Source organism: Phaenicophaeus curvirostris, chromosome 4 (assembly GCF_032191515.1).
Source record: "Phaenicophaeus curvirostris isolate KB17595 chromosome 4, BPBGC_Pcur_1.0, whole genome shotgun sequence".
Lineage (NCBI taxonomy): Eukaryota > Metazoa > Chordata > Aves > Cuculiformes > Cuculidae > Phaenicophaeus > Phaenicophaeus curvirostris.
In genome coordinates, this window is record NC_091395.1 from 46,630,742 (window position 1) to 46,643,340 (window position 12,599).

The 12,599-nt window shown below is 35.4% G+C and overlaps 1 protein-coding gene across 9 annotated transcripts in view; it reads right to left on the reverse strand.

The window, feature by feature from the left end:
* Positions 1 to 12,599, reverse strand: part of PCM1 (pericentriolar material 1) — a 145,480-nt gene that overhangs the window by 123,188 nt on the left and 9,693 nt on the right. For 8 of the 9 annotated variants that reach the window (XR_011337377.1, XM_069855968.1, XM_069855966.1 and 5 more), the window contains 13 exons: positions 11,395 to 11,572; positions 9,913 to 10,022; positions 9,286 to 9,496; positions 8,193 to 8,388; positions 7,693 to 7,869; positions 6,814 to 6,971; positions 6,382 to 6,596; positions 4,609 to 4,763; positions 4,398 to 4,527; positions 3,550 to 3,684; positions 1,959 to 2,149; positions 1,225 to 1,422; positions 73 to 295 (listed from right to left, as the gene is read on the reverse strand). Coding sequence is in view for 8 of the 9 variants with exons in the window: in XM_069855968.1 (XP_069712069.1) it covers positions 73 to 295; positions 1,225 to 1,422; positions 1,959 to 2,149; positions 3,550 to 3,684; positions 4,398 to 4,527; positions 4,609 to 4,763; positions 6,382 to 6,596; positions 6,814 to 6,971; positions 7,693 to 7,869; positions 8,193 to 8,388; positions 9,286 to 9,496; positions 9,913 to 10,022; positions 11,395 to 11,572 (2,277 nt within the window). In the remaining variant the exon portion in view is untranslated. Of the gene's footprint in view, positions 1 to 72; positions 296 to 1,224; positions 1,423 to 1,958; positions 2,150 to 3,549; positions 3,685 to 4,397; positions 4,528 to 4,608; positions 4,764 to 6,381; positions 6,597 to 6,813; positions 6,972 to 7,692; positions 7,870 to 8,188; positions 8,389 to 9,285; positions 9,497 to 9,912; positions 10,023 to 11,394; positions 11,573 to 12,599 lie in introns of those variants that run through there. The other variant, XM_069855967.1, reaches the window with a different exon arrangement.

The window sequence follows — 12,599 nt, forward strand, 5'->3', positions numbered from 1 at the left end:
ATTACTGCTGGAAAGATTTAGAGGAGTAAAACACAACATAAGAACCGCAAAATAACTGCTCTTCATATCTACCTGCTGATCCTGCATCAAAGTCTGACAAACACTGACACTAAATTCATACTGTTTCTTCAACTGATTGATCTGCTCTTGCCACTGTTCCTTTTCTTCCACATATGAAAGTTCAGACATCCACCGAAGGTTTTCCTGACGTCGCATGCTTAAGTTTTGCTGTTGCCTGGCCTTTGACACTGGACGATGATTCCCACCTGCTGAAAGAGGATGGCAATTTTTCCACCTGGGTAGAGAAAAAAAGAGGAAGAATAAGGACAAAAGCTAATATTTCAAATAAATTCTTCTAATGGTACTTCTATTATTTCAATTATCGTTCTGTTGTACATCAACAACTCACTTGGCACAGGCTATTTCAGAATGCCAGCTAATCATCTATGCCATTTTGTCAATACATTATCCTAAACAAATGGAAAATAACAGCCAGTCAACTGACAACCACTGTCAAAAAAGAACTGCTAAGGATGTTTCTGGAGCTTGTTTTCAGTATCGGTCATTACTGATATATAATATGTACTCGGATAAACATAGAAGCCACCAACATAATATATGAAGAATTAAGAGATCCAGCTCCTGACTAGAAAGCCACTATCTACCAAAACTACTCTGGTATCAATCCCAAAAGAAAACTGGTTGAAGACATATTCATTACTTTTAACACAGCACTTTCATTGAGTCATACAAAGCCTACTGAAGAAATCAATCAGGTAGGCAAGAGTTAAAAATATTCATGTTAATTAAAAAGATCTAATAAGGAACAGTTTTCAAAGCTGCCAACAGTTTGAAAGCAAAACTTTCAGAGTTAAACTCTCTGAATTACTTTTTTTGAAGAGTCTGATCGACATCATGGCAAAAATTTCATACAGGTTATCTTTAAGCTGACTAAACCAACATGGGAACATAAGGAGCTACTGCAACACAACTGGCCAGTTCAATCAAAAACATTTAATATGACTGAAAACAGAAGACATAATCCAAACAGTTATATGCATGGCAGCTACAGAAACTTAGCCACTGAAGTGTATCTGCAGATAGCTCTCCAGCAAGCAGAAAGAAATTCCACTTCGCTGTAAAAGGATGCCTTGTAGTTAATGCAATGCTTGTTCCACCCTTTCCAAATATACAAGCATCGAATCAGAAAGTAATGCCACTAACCTATCCTTGTTTTCTTTAGTAAAATAAGAATTTTCTGGTATGTTGTTATTGGGATAACCAGCAAAACTGTCATTCAAACTTGATGCATCTTCTTCCTCTTCTTCTGCCTGACCAACTCCATCAGAGAGATAACCATCTTCATCTCCATCCAATTCATCCAGTGCACACTGGGTAGAGCCTCCCCAGGTAGCCATTGTCCTATGGAACATTGCCAAGAAAAAAAAAAAAGGAAAAAATAAAGACAGGTGTTTGGGAAGGGAGGAGTATATATTTTATTTTTTTTAGTGTATGACAAATGCTTAAAACAATCTGTGGACAATTACAAGTTTATCTTCAATTAATCAAGCTACGTCAAAAATAATTTAAACATCGCCTCACCAATGCAAAATAAAACTATTGCTTTTCTGATCCTGAGACAGTTAAATAAAATTAATAACTGTTCTGGAAAATTATTACTTTACTATTGTTTTAAATGGTGTAGCAATGATGAAATATTACTCTGAGCATGTGGCATTTATAACACATTTTCCTCTCCTTAGGTGATTTATCACCATTTATAAAACAGGGAAGACTAAATATGCTGGGAAGATCCATAGAACTGCCAATTTGCCAACTAACAGTCACTAGATACTCAATAAATCAGCGCTCAGATAAAAAGAGGAAACTGTTTGAAGACTGACATCTTTTAAACAACAGAAGCGCCCACAGGCTAACACAGTGACTCATGTTCTTACTTTTCTGTCCTACTCTGCTGTAGAGTATGCTGAGCTTCTGATCCTTCACTTTTAACAGATGCAGCAACAGTAGGTACTGTTTCTGCAAGCTCTCTCCTCCTCTGATGTTCAGCCATTAAAGCTTCAAGTTGCTTTCTCCTCTGCCGCAACTCTTCTCTTAAAATCTCATGTCTTCTCATCTCAGACCATAACTGCAGTAAAATGGAAGACATTTGAATATGAACAACCATTCCAAACTAAATCAAGTTAAAATTTCAGTATTTGATACTTCTGATACATTTTTGTTCAGGCACTGGTATTACACTGTAACTAAAGCTACAGCACAGAAAGCAGCAAAATACATTCCATATTTGTCATTTCTCCCAAATACAGCAAAATCTAAGAACGTAAAAAAGAAAAAAAAAGTTTTGTAATATTTCATTATGAAAAACAGCACATATTTCCCTCAACTTTGTTTTTATCACATAATTTATGCATTATTAGTTAGCTCTTTAAGTAGCATGACAGAATATTACCCTTTCAAGACATCTTAAAATTGTGCCAAGTATTTCTTTGATAAAGTAGAGGATACAACAAGATCAGAAACTTCAAGTTGCAGTGTATGCTTGAACAAGACTTAAAGATGATTCACGAAAATGGGCACATAAAGGGAAAGATGGAAAACAGCCTCTATCTACCTTAAATCAGATATAGTGGAAGCATAAATGGCAAAGGACTTTTACAAACACAGAAACAGCATGAAAGTGATAGCATAACGTACAAAACCAATTCAAAATTAATGAAACCGGAAAATGCAGACTTAAAGAGAGGCAGGCAAGTGATAATGCACTTAAGTCTGAAAGCAATTGAACTAGCTGGTAGTACTGGAGCCAGGTTTCCTGACAAAAATCCACGCTATTTTCATATTTAATAACCCAGCCGCCTTGCAGAGTGCTAGCAATTGCAACAACACATTGATTTTCAAGATTTTATTTTTAGCAGGAAGATTTTAGACCTTTTATTTAGTGAATTGACAAGTTGCTCTATAATGTTTATTTGGAAGAAGCCAAACTTACATGAAAACTTACAAGAATGTTGATGCAACTCACTGAGAAAGTCTATTAAAAAAAAGTATTTTTCAGATATTTGTTTCTGGTGTCTAGTCTAGCCAGCGAGCAGTTTTCATCACATATCCTTCCACCCCTAGAAATGCTACCATAATTTTTAAAAAGACTAAGTAATACTCAGATCATAATTTAAGACATGAATTTTTGGGGAAAAGGTGAAGGAAGATGTGTAGAACATAAACTGCTTCTCAAATACTACCATCACCACTTCTATGGATGACTTGCCTATGGATTGCACTATCAAGCGTTCACAGGAAAAATTCAAAATTCATTCAACTTCCACATTAAAATTCGGAACAATTGCTACACCTTGGGAAAGATCTCTTACCAGTTCAGGTCAATATTTACTTCTTTCCAGAAATGAAACAAAGTAGTTATATACACTTTGTTAAAGTGGCTACTACTCCTCCCTCTTGCAAGTATCTGGAATTTTTCACACTTCTAAACCTTTTTTAGAGTCACAGAATGTATGAGGTGTGAAATACCTCATTGCCTACTGGTACAGATTCATCAAATTCAAGTAAAGACTTGCCAGCCATGTTACAGTCATTCATGGCCAGAGCTGAGGTTGCTGGTGAACTCTGCCTATTTGCAGGGCTGTTATCCAGGCCAGTTGACAACTGAAAGAGAAAGCAAAATATCATAATAGGATTTACAAAGCTACTGGATACTATTTACTGTTAAAATCCAACACAGTTCAGGTTTTATAAGAAAGGGTAATTAGTATTCAGTGAAAAGGTATTTTCAAATCAAGTCTAAAAACTTACTTCAGAACTTAGCCAGGAATGAAAAAAACCACCCACTTATTTTTATGTAATATAGTATTATAAAATGCTGTAGATGCACAGTACCAATAAATTACTGCTCACTTCATAGAAAAAAGTTCATCTTCCAAGAGCACAAGAAACAGTATAGCACTGTGCATTTCAGTTTGAATAAAACAAAATGTTGATCGTGCTTACAAGAAACAATATTGTTGCAAAATACCAGACCCTGCAAATGCCTAAGAGACTGAAGACATGAACGAATTTCAGTCTAACAATAAGATAGAAGCTTCTTTCTTTCATGACTTTAAAGCATGGCTTTTGAGGATAAACTACAGTGAAATTAGAGTCTGATACATCAATTGCCAAGTAAGAACCTAAAGTGGAATAAGATAATAATAATAAGATAATAAGAATAAGAGCTCCCTAGGCTTATAAGTCCAGCTGCCTACAGTACACAAGTATTACCAATTTTAAGATTTTTCCAGTTTTTAGAATGAAAAAACATTGTGAAATATATTTTGTTTCACTGCTCAACATTGTAAGAAAGCAAAGAATCTTCAACTTACTTGAAAGTCAGGACAAGCTTTCTGTAACGCTTGTATTTTTTCTTGAATTTCAATCAGTTTTCTTCTTTCTTCATGCAACTGCTTTAGCTCTCGTTGCTGCTGCTGAAGTTTAGCTTCATAAAACTTCTCTCTGTGTAAGTAAGTTACCCGCATGTTACTTGGTAAGCAGCTGCCTACAGCATGATTCTACTATCCTTAGACAAAAGCATACCTTGCTTTAACATTCAGTGCTACATCTTTTTGTGACTTGTTGGTACTTGCTCGGACATTGTTTGGTTGTTGCTTTGTCTCTTCCACCTCACCCAAAACCAAGTCACCAATATTAGATGCATTTGCAACTGTTGCTTGAGGTTCTGGATCATCATCCTGAAAAGATGTGAGAAAGTCAGTTAGGCTATTTTCAAGTCACTACACAAAATGTGACAAGTTTAGTCAAACTAATTCTTCAAAACTAGACAGTCTGAATAGCTTTATCTTTAGTTTAGATCATTAACAGATATGCCACCATCTTCAAGACAACATGACTCTAAAATAAATTAAGGTAATGAAAGAATTTTAAGTTATAAAGCTCACACTATTGAAACTTCCACTACAGATCCAAGATAACTTCATTCTGAAAGCATAAACCACTTGAATTGTATTTTATGCCTATGACTGTGTAGATAGAAACACATAGGCATGTCAAGAAACAAAGAGGGAGGGGAAAAGAGAAGCAGAAATAGACTGATGTGAACAAGATTGCATAACTACTGTAGTCCTGAAGTTAAATATTACTATTAACAGCTTAAAATAAAACTATTCATAAAAAGTTAAATCTAAAATATTTTAGAAACAGTCTTCTACATGGCTCTCAATTCTACTCTTCTTGTTTTCTTTTTGTATTTTAAGTCCTCAGCTTAAACTGAAATTATTCAAGCTGCAGCCACTACTTCTTTTGTTTTCCAACGCAACGTGCTGAACAGAGAGAACATCACCAGTGACCAAGTTTAACACAGTAGACCTACAGTACCATTACTGAGTACATACAGATAAACGTCTTGTAAATATGATGGGAAAGACTGAGACATGCCAGTAATTGTGTTATTTATTAAGGAAACTGCTGTATCATTTCCAATTCTGATTTACACCACTGTACAGCTAGCATCTCTTTAGTGATGATAAACGAGCATGACCCAGATGCTGTGAAATTTTTGATAGTGGTATAATCTTGAAACAACGAGGTGTTTATAGTGTTGCCATTGTAAAATGTATATTTTATTTGAGATTGACTATTTAGGGTCCTCCATTAAGTCTTCACATTTCTGATACACCTGTGCATACTCAGCATGCAGACAGTACGTTAGATAGTGCTCAAATGTAAGCATTCTGTGGAGATTTCAGATTCATGAAAATATGTTTTTAATAAACATCACTAAATAAGCTTGACTTATTAAAAAATAAAAACACTGCCAATTCACAGCTGGTTCTCAAGACTCTAAAAAAAAAAAAACCCAAACAAAAACAAAAAAAAACCAACAAAAAAAAGAAAATCCCAAAACCTAAATGAAAATACCTTAACTTTTACACGTTGCAACATCTGAAGATTTTAATTGAAAACCAAGTCACTCTTCCTTCCTGTTTGAACGATGTTGCAAAACCAGGGATTCAACAACTAAAACTTATGAATATTCATGATCATCTTAAAAATGGAAAACAGTATTATTTTAAAAAAACAGACTTCCTGGTTCATATTTTGTAATCCAGTGCCAGGGTTAAGTATTAAGGTCACTCTTCTGTTAGTCAGCATCCCCCAAGGAAATTCCAGGTTTGAACTTCAGCAAGTACCAGCCTTGACTTCAGAAAAGTCAAACATTTTCTTTTTCCCAGCCTAAAAATGAGCAATTTGGATCTTACGCTAAGCAGTTTTTTTCCCTATTAAAAATTATACATTACATAAAATAATGAATGCCACATATTTGTGCATATGTTTATATTCATAAAATACCTCCACCATAGCAGCAAGGTTTTGTAGCTGCCTAAGCTTCTGTTTTGCAGCTATAAGTCTATTGATCTTCTGCTCAAACTCAGCATCTCCAGCAGCATCACCCAGGCTGCTTCTGTGACTAGATACAGAATCTTCACTAACTCGATCTTCTTCCACTTCTTCATCTTCACCTTGGGGTAGGTCGATATCTTTGTCTTCCTCCCTATTATGACAGTCTGGAGCCGGGGAAAGGAAGAAACAAAGCAGTACCAACAACACGTTACTGAACTTCTGAAGTTCACTGTAATGTAATTACTGGTGCTAGAAAAAGATTAGCTTAATGATTAGACTCTTGAAAACTTTGTTAAACAAAGAAGGTTCTCCAAAATTCCATGCAGCTATCGGAATTATTCGCACCAACATTTAAAATTATTAAAAGATTTTAGAACATACCTAGAGTAGAAGACATTTTTAGAGTCCTTATATTAGCAGCAGATCGGTTATTTATTTCACAGTCTGTATTAAGATGTCTCCCATCTCTGTTATTAGTTCCACACTGTACATTTGAGTTGCTATTTATTTCACTCCAGCTACTGATTCCTTGAGGGTTTCTAGGGTAAACCACATTACTAAGATTAACTTTTTAAGAACCGATACCAATGGAATTTTACTTCAGGCATTTTCTTAACTGGCTTTTATGGGAATGCGTTGTGACCCTTTTTAATTAAAAACAAAAACTAAAGTCAGCCCCATGTAAAAAAAATTTGGAATTTCTCAATATTTATCTCTCTAACAGATTTTTTTTAAGCAATAAAAAGTAGCTATGCATTATTGTTTGCTGTATCTACAGCAATACAAGAGGTTTGCAAGGTATGTCTACATTATAAAAACTTTTTATATTTCATAGCTATATTAGTATTGATTTCTGCACAGTAAAGAACCTTGGTGCACACAGCTGCCCTGTTAGACTACAGTTCCAAATGTCTCTGTAAATTGAAGTTTGTTTTTATTCCTATTCTCTAGTCTAAACCTGTTAACCTTCTAGTGAAATCCCATATCATAATGCAATTCTTAAACCCAAAGAAATGACAGTGTAAAGTCTCTTACAGTGATTTTAGAGATGTCCAATCTAATCCACATTTGCTTTATAACTAAGTTACCAAGGACAAGATTATTAATCATCTGTGTAAGAAAGCTACTTCAAATTCAAAATTTGAGAGTTAATGTAATCACAGAATTAAGTTACTTCTGGCTGACTGAAATAAAGTATTGCTTCAAGAAACCTTCAACAACTTGGCTATCAAGATCCAGGATGCCAAAGAATATGACAACCTAATATTTGTAACAGGCTGTGGATCCTCATGTTCAGAATCACTTTCTGATTCTTCTGTTTCTTCCTCTTCCTTAGTGTTTTCATTCACAGCATCTGCCATCATGTCAGATGTTTGCTCATAGTAGTGCACTAACTCACGTAACTCATTCAGCCTCTTACGGACTTCATTTAGCTTCCTGAGGAGAAAAAAAAGAATATGCTGCTTGTTTTGGCATATTAATCAAATCTATGTAGAGTTATAATGTGTGTGTATATATATATATACACATACACACCATTTATAGTTCTTAAAGTTTACTGACATTTTCTTAGGTGTTAAGAACCTCCTGCTTGAAGCTCTGAACTCATTTAACTGTCTTGGACTATTTACTAAGTGGTCTATAATAATAAATTAAGTAGATTAAAACATGAAATGGTTTCTTAGCACAGAACTTATTGAACAGGTTAACTCTCAAAATCACTAAAGCACATTATGAAAAAAATATTTAAGAACTGTTACTGAAGCTTTTCTGTTGGATTCAGACTGTCATCCTCTTCACTCTCATTCTGAGAAACCAAGGAATCAGGAGGGTAGGGAGCAGATGCCACACTATTTGATTCGCCATTGACAACAATTACAACGCCTACAGGACCAGAAGCAGCTGAAGTAGTACTTTGATCAACAGTCCTTTGCGGAGAACTGGAAGCAGGAAAAACTACGGAAAAGAAATACAGCTCATAAGAACAACTTACAAAAAAAAAAAAAAAAGTCAGACACGTCACAAAGCCTTGAAGAAAAAAATTCTGTCATCACATCCTCACATTGGCTTATAACCATATCGAAATTGACTGAAGTGCTGCAGATACTGAAAATGCCAGCAAAGAAAACCCTCTAAGACTCCTTCCGTAGTTTTAGAAAGCAGGCATCCTCTATTACAGCACTGGAAGCATGGAGGGATAATTCCATCTTGTCTTGTTAAACATGATTTAGTTAGTTACAGAATATATCACCCATCTACATGCATATGTCTAACACTACCCAGAAATCTTATCCATATTCTATTATTTTCCAAGGACTAATTTTAACGCTATCATGAACTTCAGAACAGACAAATGTCCGCTAATTGGGACAGTCCCAGTTCTCTGTCTGACCTTGCATTCTTTAGATAGAGAGGGAGATTATAAACAAATGAGATGATTACAGAAGACATTATCATTTCTTAAGAGAACAGTGCCTGGAAAACCACTGTCTGAAAAAAAAACCATGTCATCAGAGGGTCATTCTGTCTGTAACTTTCAAAAAATAAAGTTACTTAAATGACACTTAACTGAAGTTCAAAAACCAATTCTACTTTAGCCTAAACCAGAATATTGTACTTTTGCAGTAGTCACTACTTCTTACATCACTACTAGCAAAATCACCCATCATCATTATTTGTACAGCTCCCCCTTAAGCCAGAAACTTATACAGCATTAAAAAAATATACATAATATTGCCCCAGCACAGCTTTATTGCTTTATCACATTAACCAGTTGCAAGTTGAAAGACAATGTTAGAAACATTAAAACCCCTGTATTATTGCAAAGACACAATTCTGCCTATATTTACTTACAGGAAGAATTATTTAGGTGTTGGTCACGAAGTGTATGAAGTTCTCCTAACAGTTTGTCCATTTTTTGCTTTTTACCCTGCAACATTCGCATCTTGTTAAAAAGCTGCACCTTCTCATCTGACAGGTACTCAGACACTGAAGAGTTTCTGCTCTGTGAAATCTCTCTGGTAAGTGAAAGACTTTCTGCTTGCCTTCTGTTGTCTGGCACAGACTGTGTATAAAAAAATTGATTTAATTTTATTCAGAATACTATTAAAAAGGCCAAACAAATTCTAAGAAACAAAAAGCCCTCTTATAGGCTTGCCTGGCTCAACACTAGAACAAAGAACATTGCAAAATGAAAAAATGAAACCAACAGTGAAAACCTTCTTGATATCCCAATTATATATTGATTAATATGTAATTGTACCACAATATAGAAACTACTTCTCTGGATTTTCATGGAAAACAGAGGCAGAACGCACAGATCAGTCAACTAGTAACTTCAGAAAAACAAAGGTGCTGAGATTGCACATTTGAGGGCACACTAACTACTCTACTAGCAAATGCACACAAATAAGCACAACAGTCAACTTCGCTGTTCAAAAGAATACCAGATAATGGCAAAACTACAATTCAAGGACTGACCTGAGAATCATGAAGTTGGTTGTGAAAGCGCTGAATTAAGTCATTCAATTCTTCATTCAGTTCTGATGTAAGGCTTACTCCTGAAACACTACCTGTAGTCTCTGTTACAACTGGGCATGAAGAAGGAGGGAAAAATGTAAATACTTTTCCACAGCAATGAAATAGAGGCTATTTGATGAAAACCATTTAAGAAACAAGGAAACACCTTTCAAAGGCACTTGATTTTCTTGCTCCTGTAATAGCTTTCTAAAAGCTCGCTACCTACCAGCTTCTTAGCTTCTCTTCCTACAGTAAAATCTACACATTTTTTTACTAGTGTCGCCTTTTTTCATATAGCCTATCAAATCAAGGACGGGAGAAAAAGCAGAAAGAGGCACCCATCGGAGCAAGGAACCTTAAAGGGAAACTCCCAGAAAAACCAATGCTTACATTTCTATAAATAAGCTATTTTAAATACAAAAACCTAACTATAATAAGACCTGCTGTCCCATACACCCTCTAATCAAGTCTGATGGCGATTCTAAATGGGAAGAGTCATGGAACACTAAAACAGATCAAATCCAAACTTGCTCAGTGCAAAAATGTCATTTCCTACGACTGCACACATAACCGTATTTCATTTTCAAAGAAAATTGTACAGGATCTAGGGAGAGAGTGGGCATGACAAGTTTCCAACAAACAAAAGATAACTCACATGTCAGTAGTGCACAAATCAAGGACAATTGCCTCCCTTTTAAGACTGGACTCTTGAGAAAACAACTCTGCTGACAATCTTTAGGCAGAGAGAAAAAAGAAGTCTCTGTCCCAAAGATAATTTTTGAAAAGTGGGGAATAGATGAATACTAATTAAAAGAATGCTTTTAAACTGAAGGTTGTAACATAATAGTGGTGCTCTATTATCAGAACTGTGCCTGCAATTTGCATGCCATAGAATTTCAGAGTTCTAGTTTCATATTTACTTATGTAACTGCTTTAGCAATTTCCTCCTTTCTTTTAGTGGATAAACCATTAGTCTAAGAATGGTTATTAAATTGCCAAGCAACCAGCCACTGAAAAATAAAAAAAAAAATCCAAAGAAAAAGCAAACAAAACCTCAAAACTACCAACTGCCTATAACAAGACAGATGAAGAAAGAGAGAGACCACTGTATACCCCACTCCTGATTGTTTCCTTCAAAGGCCTGGTACAATGATGAATATGAAGCAGACTCCTAATCTGACATGGCAGAACAATTCATAGGAGAAAAACCCCACACTTTTAGGGTTTTACAAGTAAGCCACAGAAATCAACTGTGTGGTTTTTAACTAACACATAATTTCACAATGCAACATTGTCAATTCTTTTCAGGAATAGAAGCCTTGCAGTTAATATTTGAAGAAGTCTTTTATAAAAAAACCTGTTAATATTTATTCCACAATTATAGCTTTAATCATCCAATCAGCATGGCTAGCACATTATCAAAGTTATCATCATTCCACATACCAGAATCATCCATGACAGCAATTGCTTGCTCTGCTTTATGCTGCAAAGCAAGAAGAGCTGCCTGTCTTCCTTGAAGAGCCTTCAATTGCTCCTGCTGTTGTAGCATCCTTTTCAACAAATCATGCTGCTTCTTCAAGTTTTCCAACTCCTCTTTAGCTTCCTGTTGAGGATCTCTAGCCTGCAAAATATGGAAGAACATTACCATAATCACGACAATTCTTTGTTGAGTACACATGACAGAAGTGTCCAAACAAGCATGATTTTAATATACTCTAGCACCTCAATTAGTGTAAAAAGGTGAAAACGAAATGGCTTCACCTTTCCAGTAGTGCTTTTAAGTCTAAAAAATTTTGACATTCAACAGGGAGAAGCCTATACCACCAAGATGTGCTTACTACACCTGGGGGTTACATTTTCTTTAGAAATAGTCAGCTGCCCTAACATGTTGCGAGGACTAACCCAAGCATCCCCACCTTTTGAATCATTAAGCTATAAGAATGGTAAAGCTAAGCAAGATAAGGCATAGTACCATGGAGCTACATATAATACAAGATCTAGATTGATTTACTGGCCTAAAATCCTTATGTTTTCAGCAGAACATTTTCAGCAGTTGCTATTCTCTAACCTACAACGTGTTCAGTTTTGTATGCTATGTTTATGCCATTGATACTAGTACAGACCAGATTTAGATAACTCGGTTTCAAAACTTGCACATAACCCCCTCTGTATCACATTCTCAAACACATGGAAGTAGATTTGAAGGAATGAAAGCATGTTGAGCAGTTACACTAATATCAAGTCACCTTCCTCATTCTATCCTAATTAAAAGCTGGAGAGTTGCCTCAAAACTTTTACTCAAGGACTTTTAGCAAATTAAGTATCTTAACGAGACACCAACAGTTAAGATTCTGACCTTGTTTGAAGCTGGTTTATCATACTACAGAGATGTGGAAATGGAATGGAAAAAATTGCCTCCTTTTAGTAGGCATTGACAAATATTTAAAATAAGAACATTACTAACTTAAAAGCATCATCATCTCTCCCCATAGTGCTGAGCTCCTGAAGTTCAAAATTCTTATCCCAAAAATTCTGCACCAAATGACAGAATAGAAGCAGGTATCTTATTAATTAATTCTGGCTACCAGCGAATGCTCAACTTTCTAGCAGAGACAGAAGAACGTATCCAGGATTCTGAACTTCAAGTG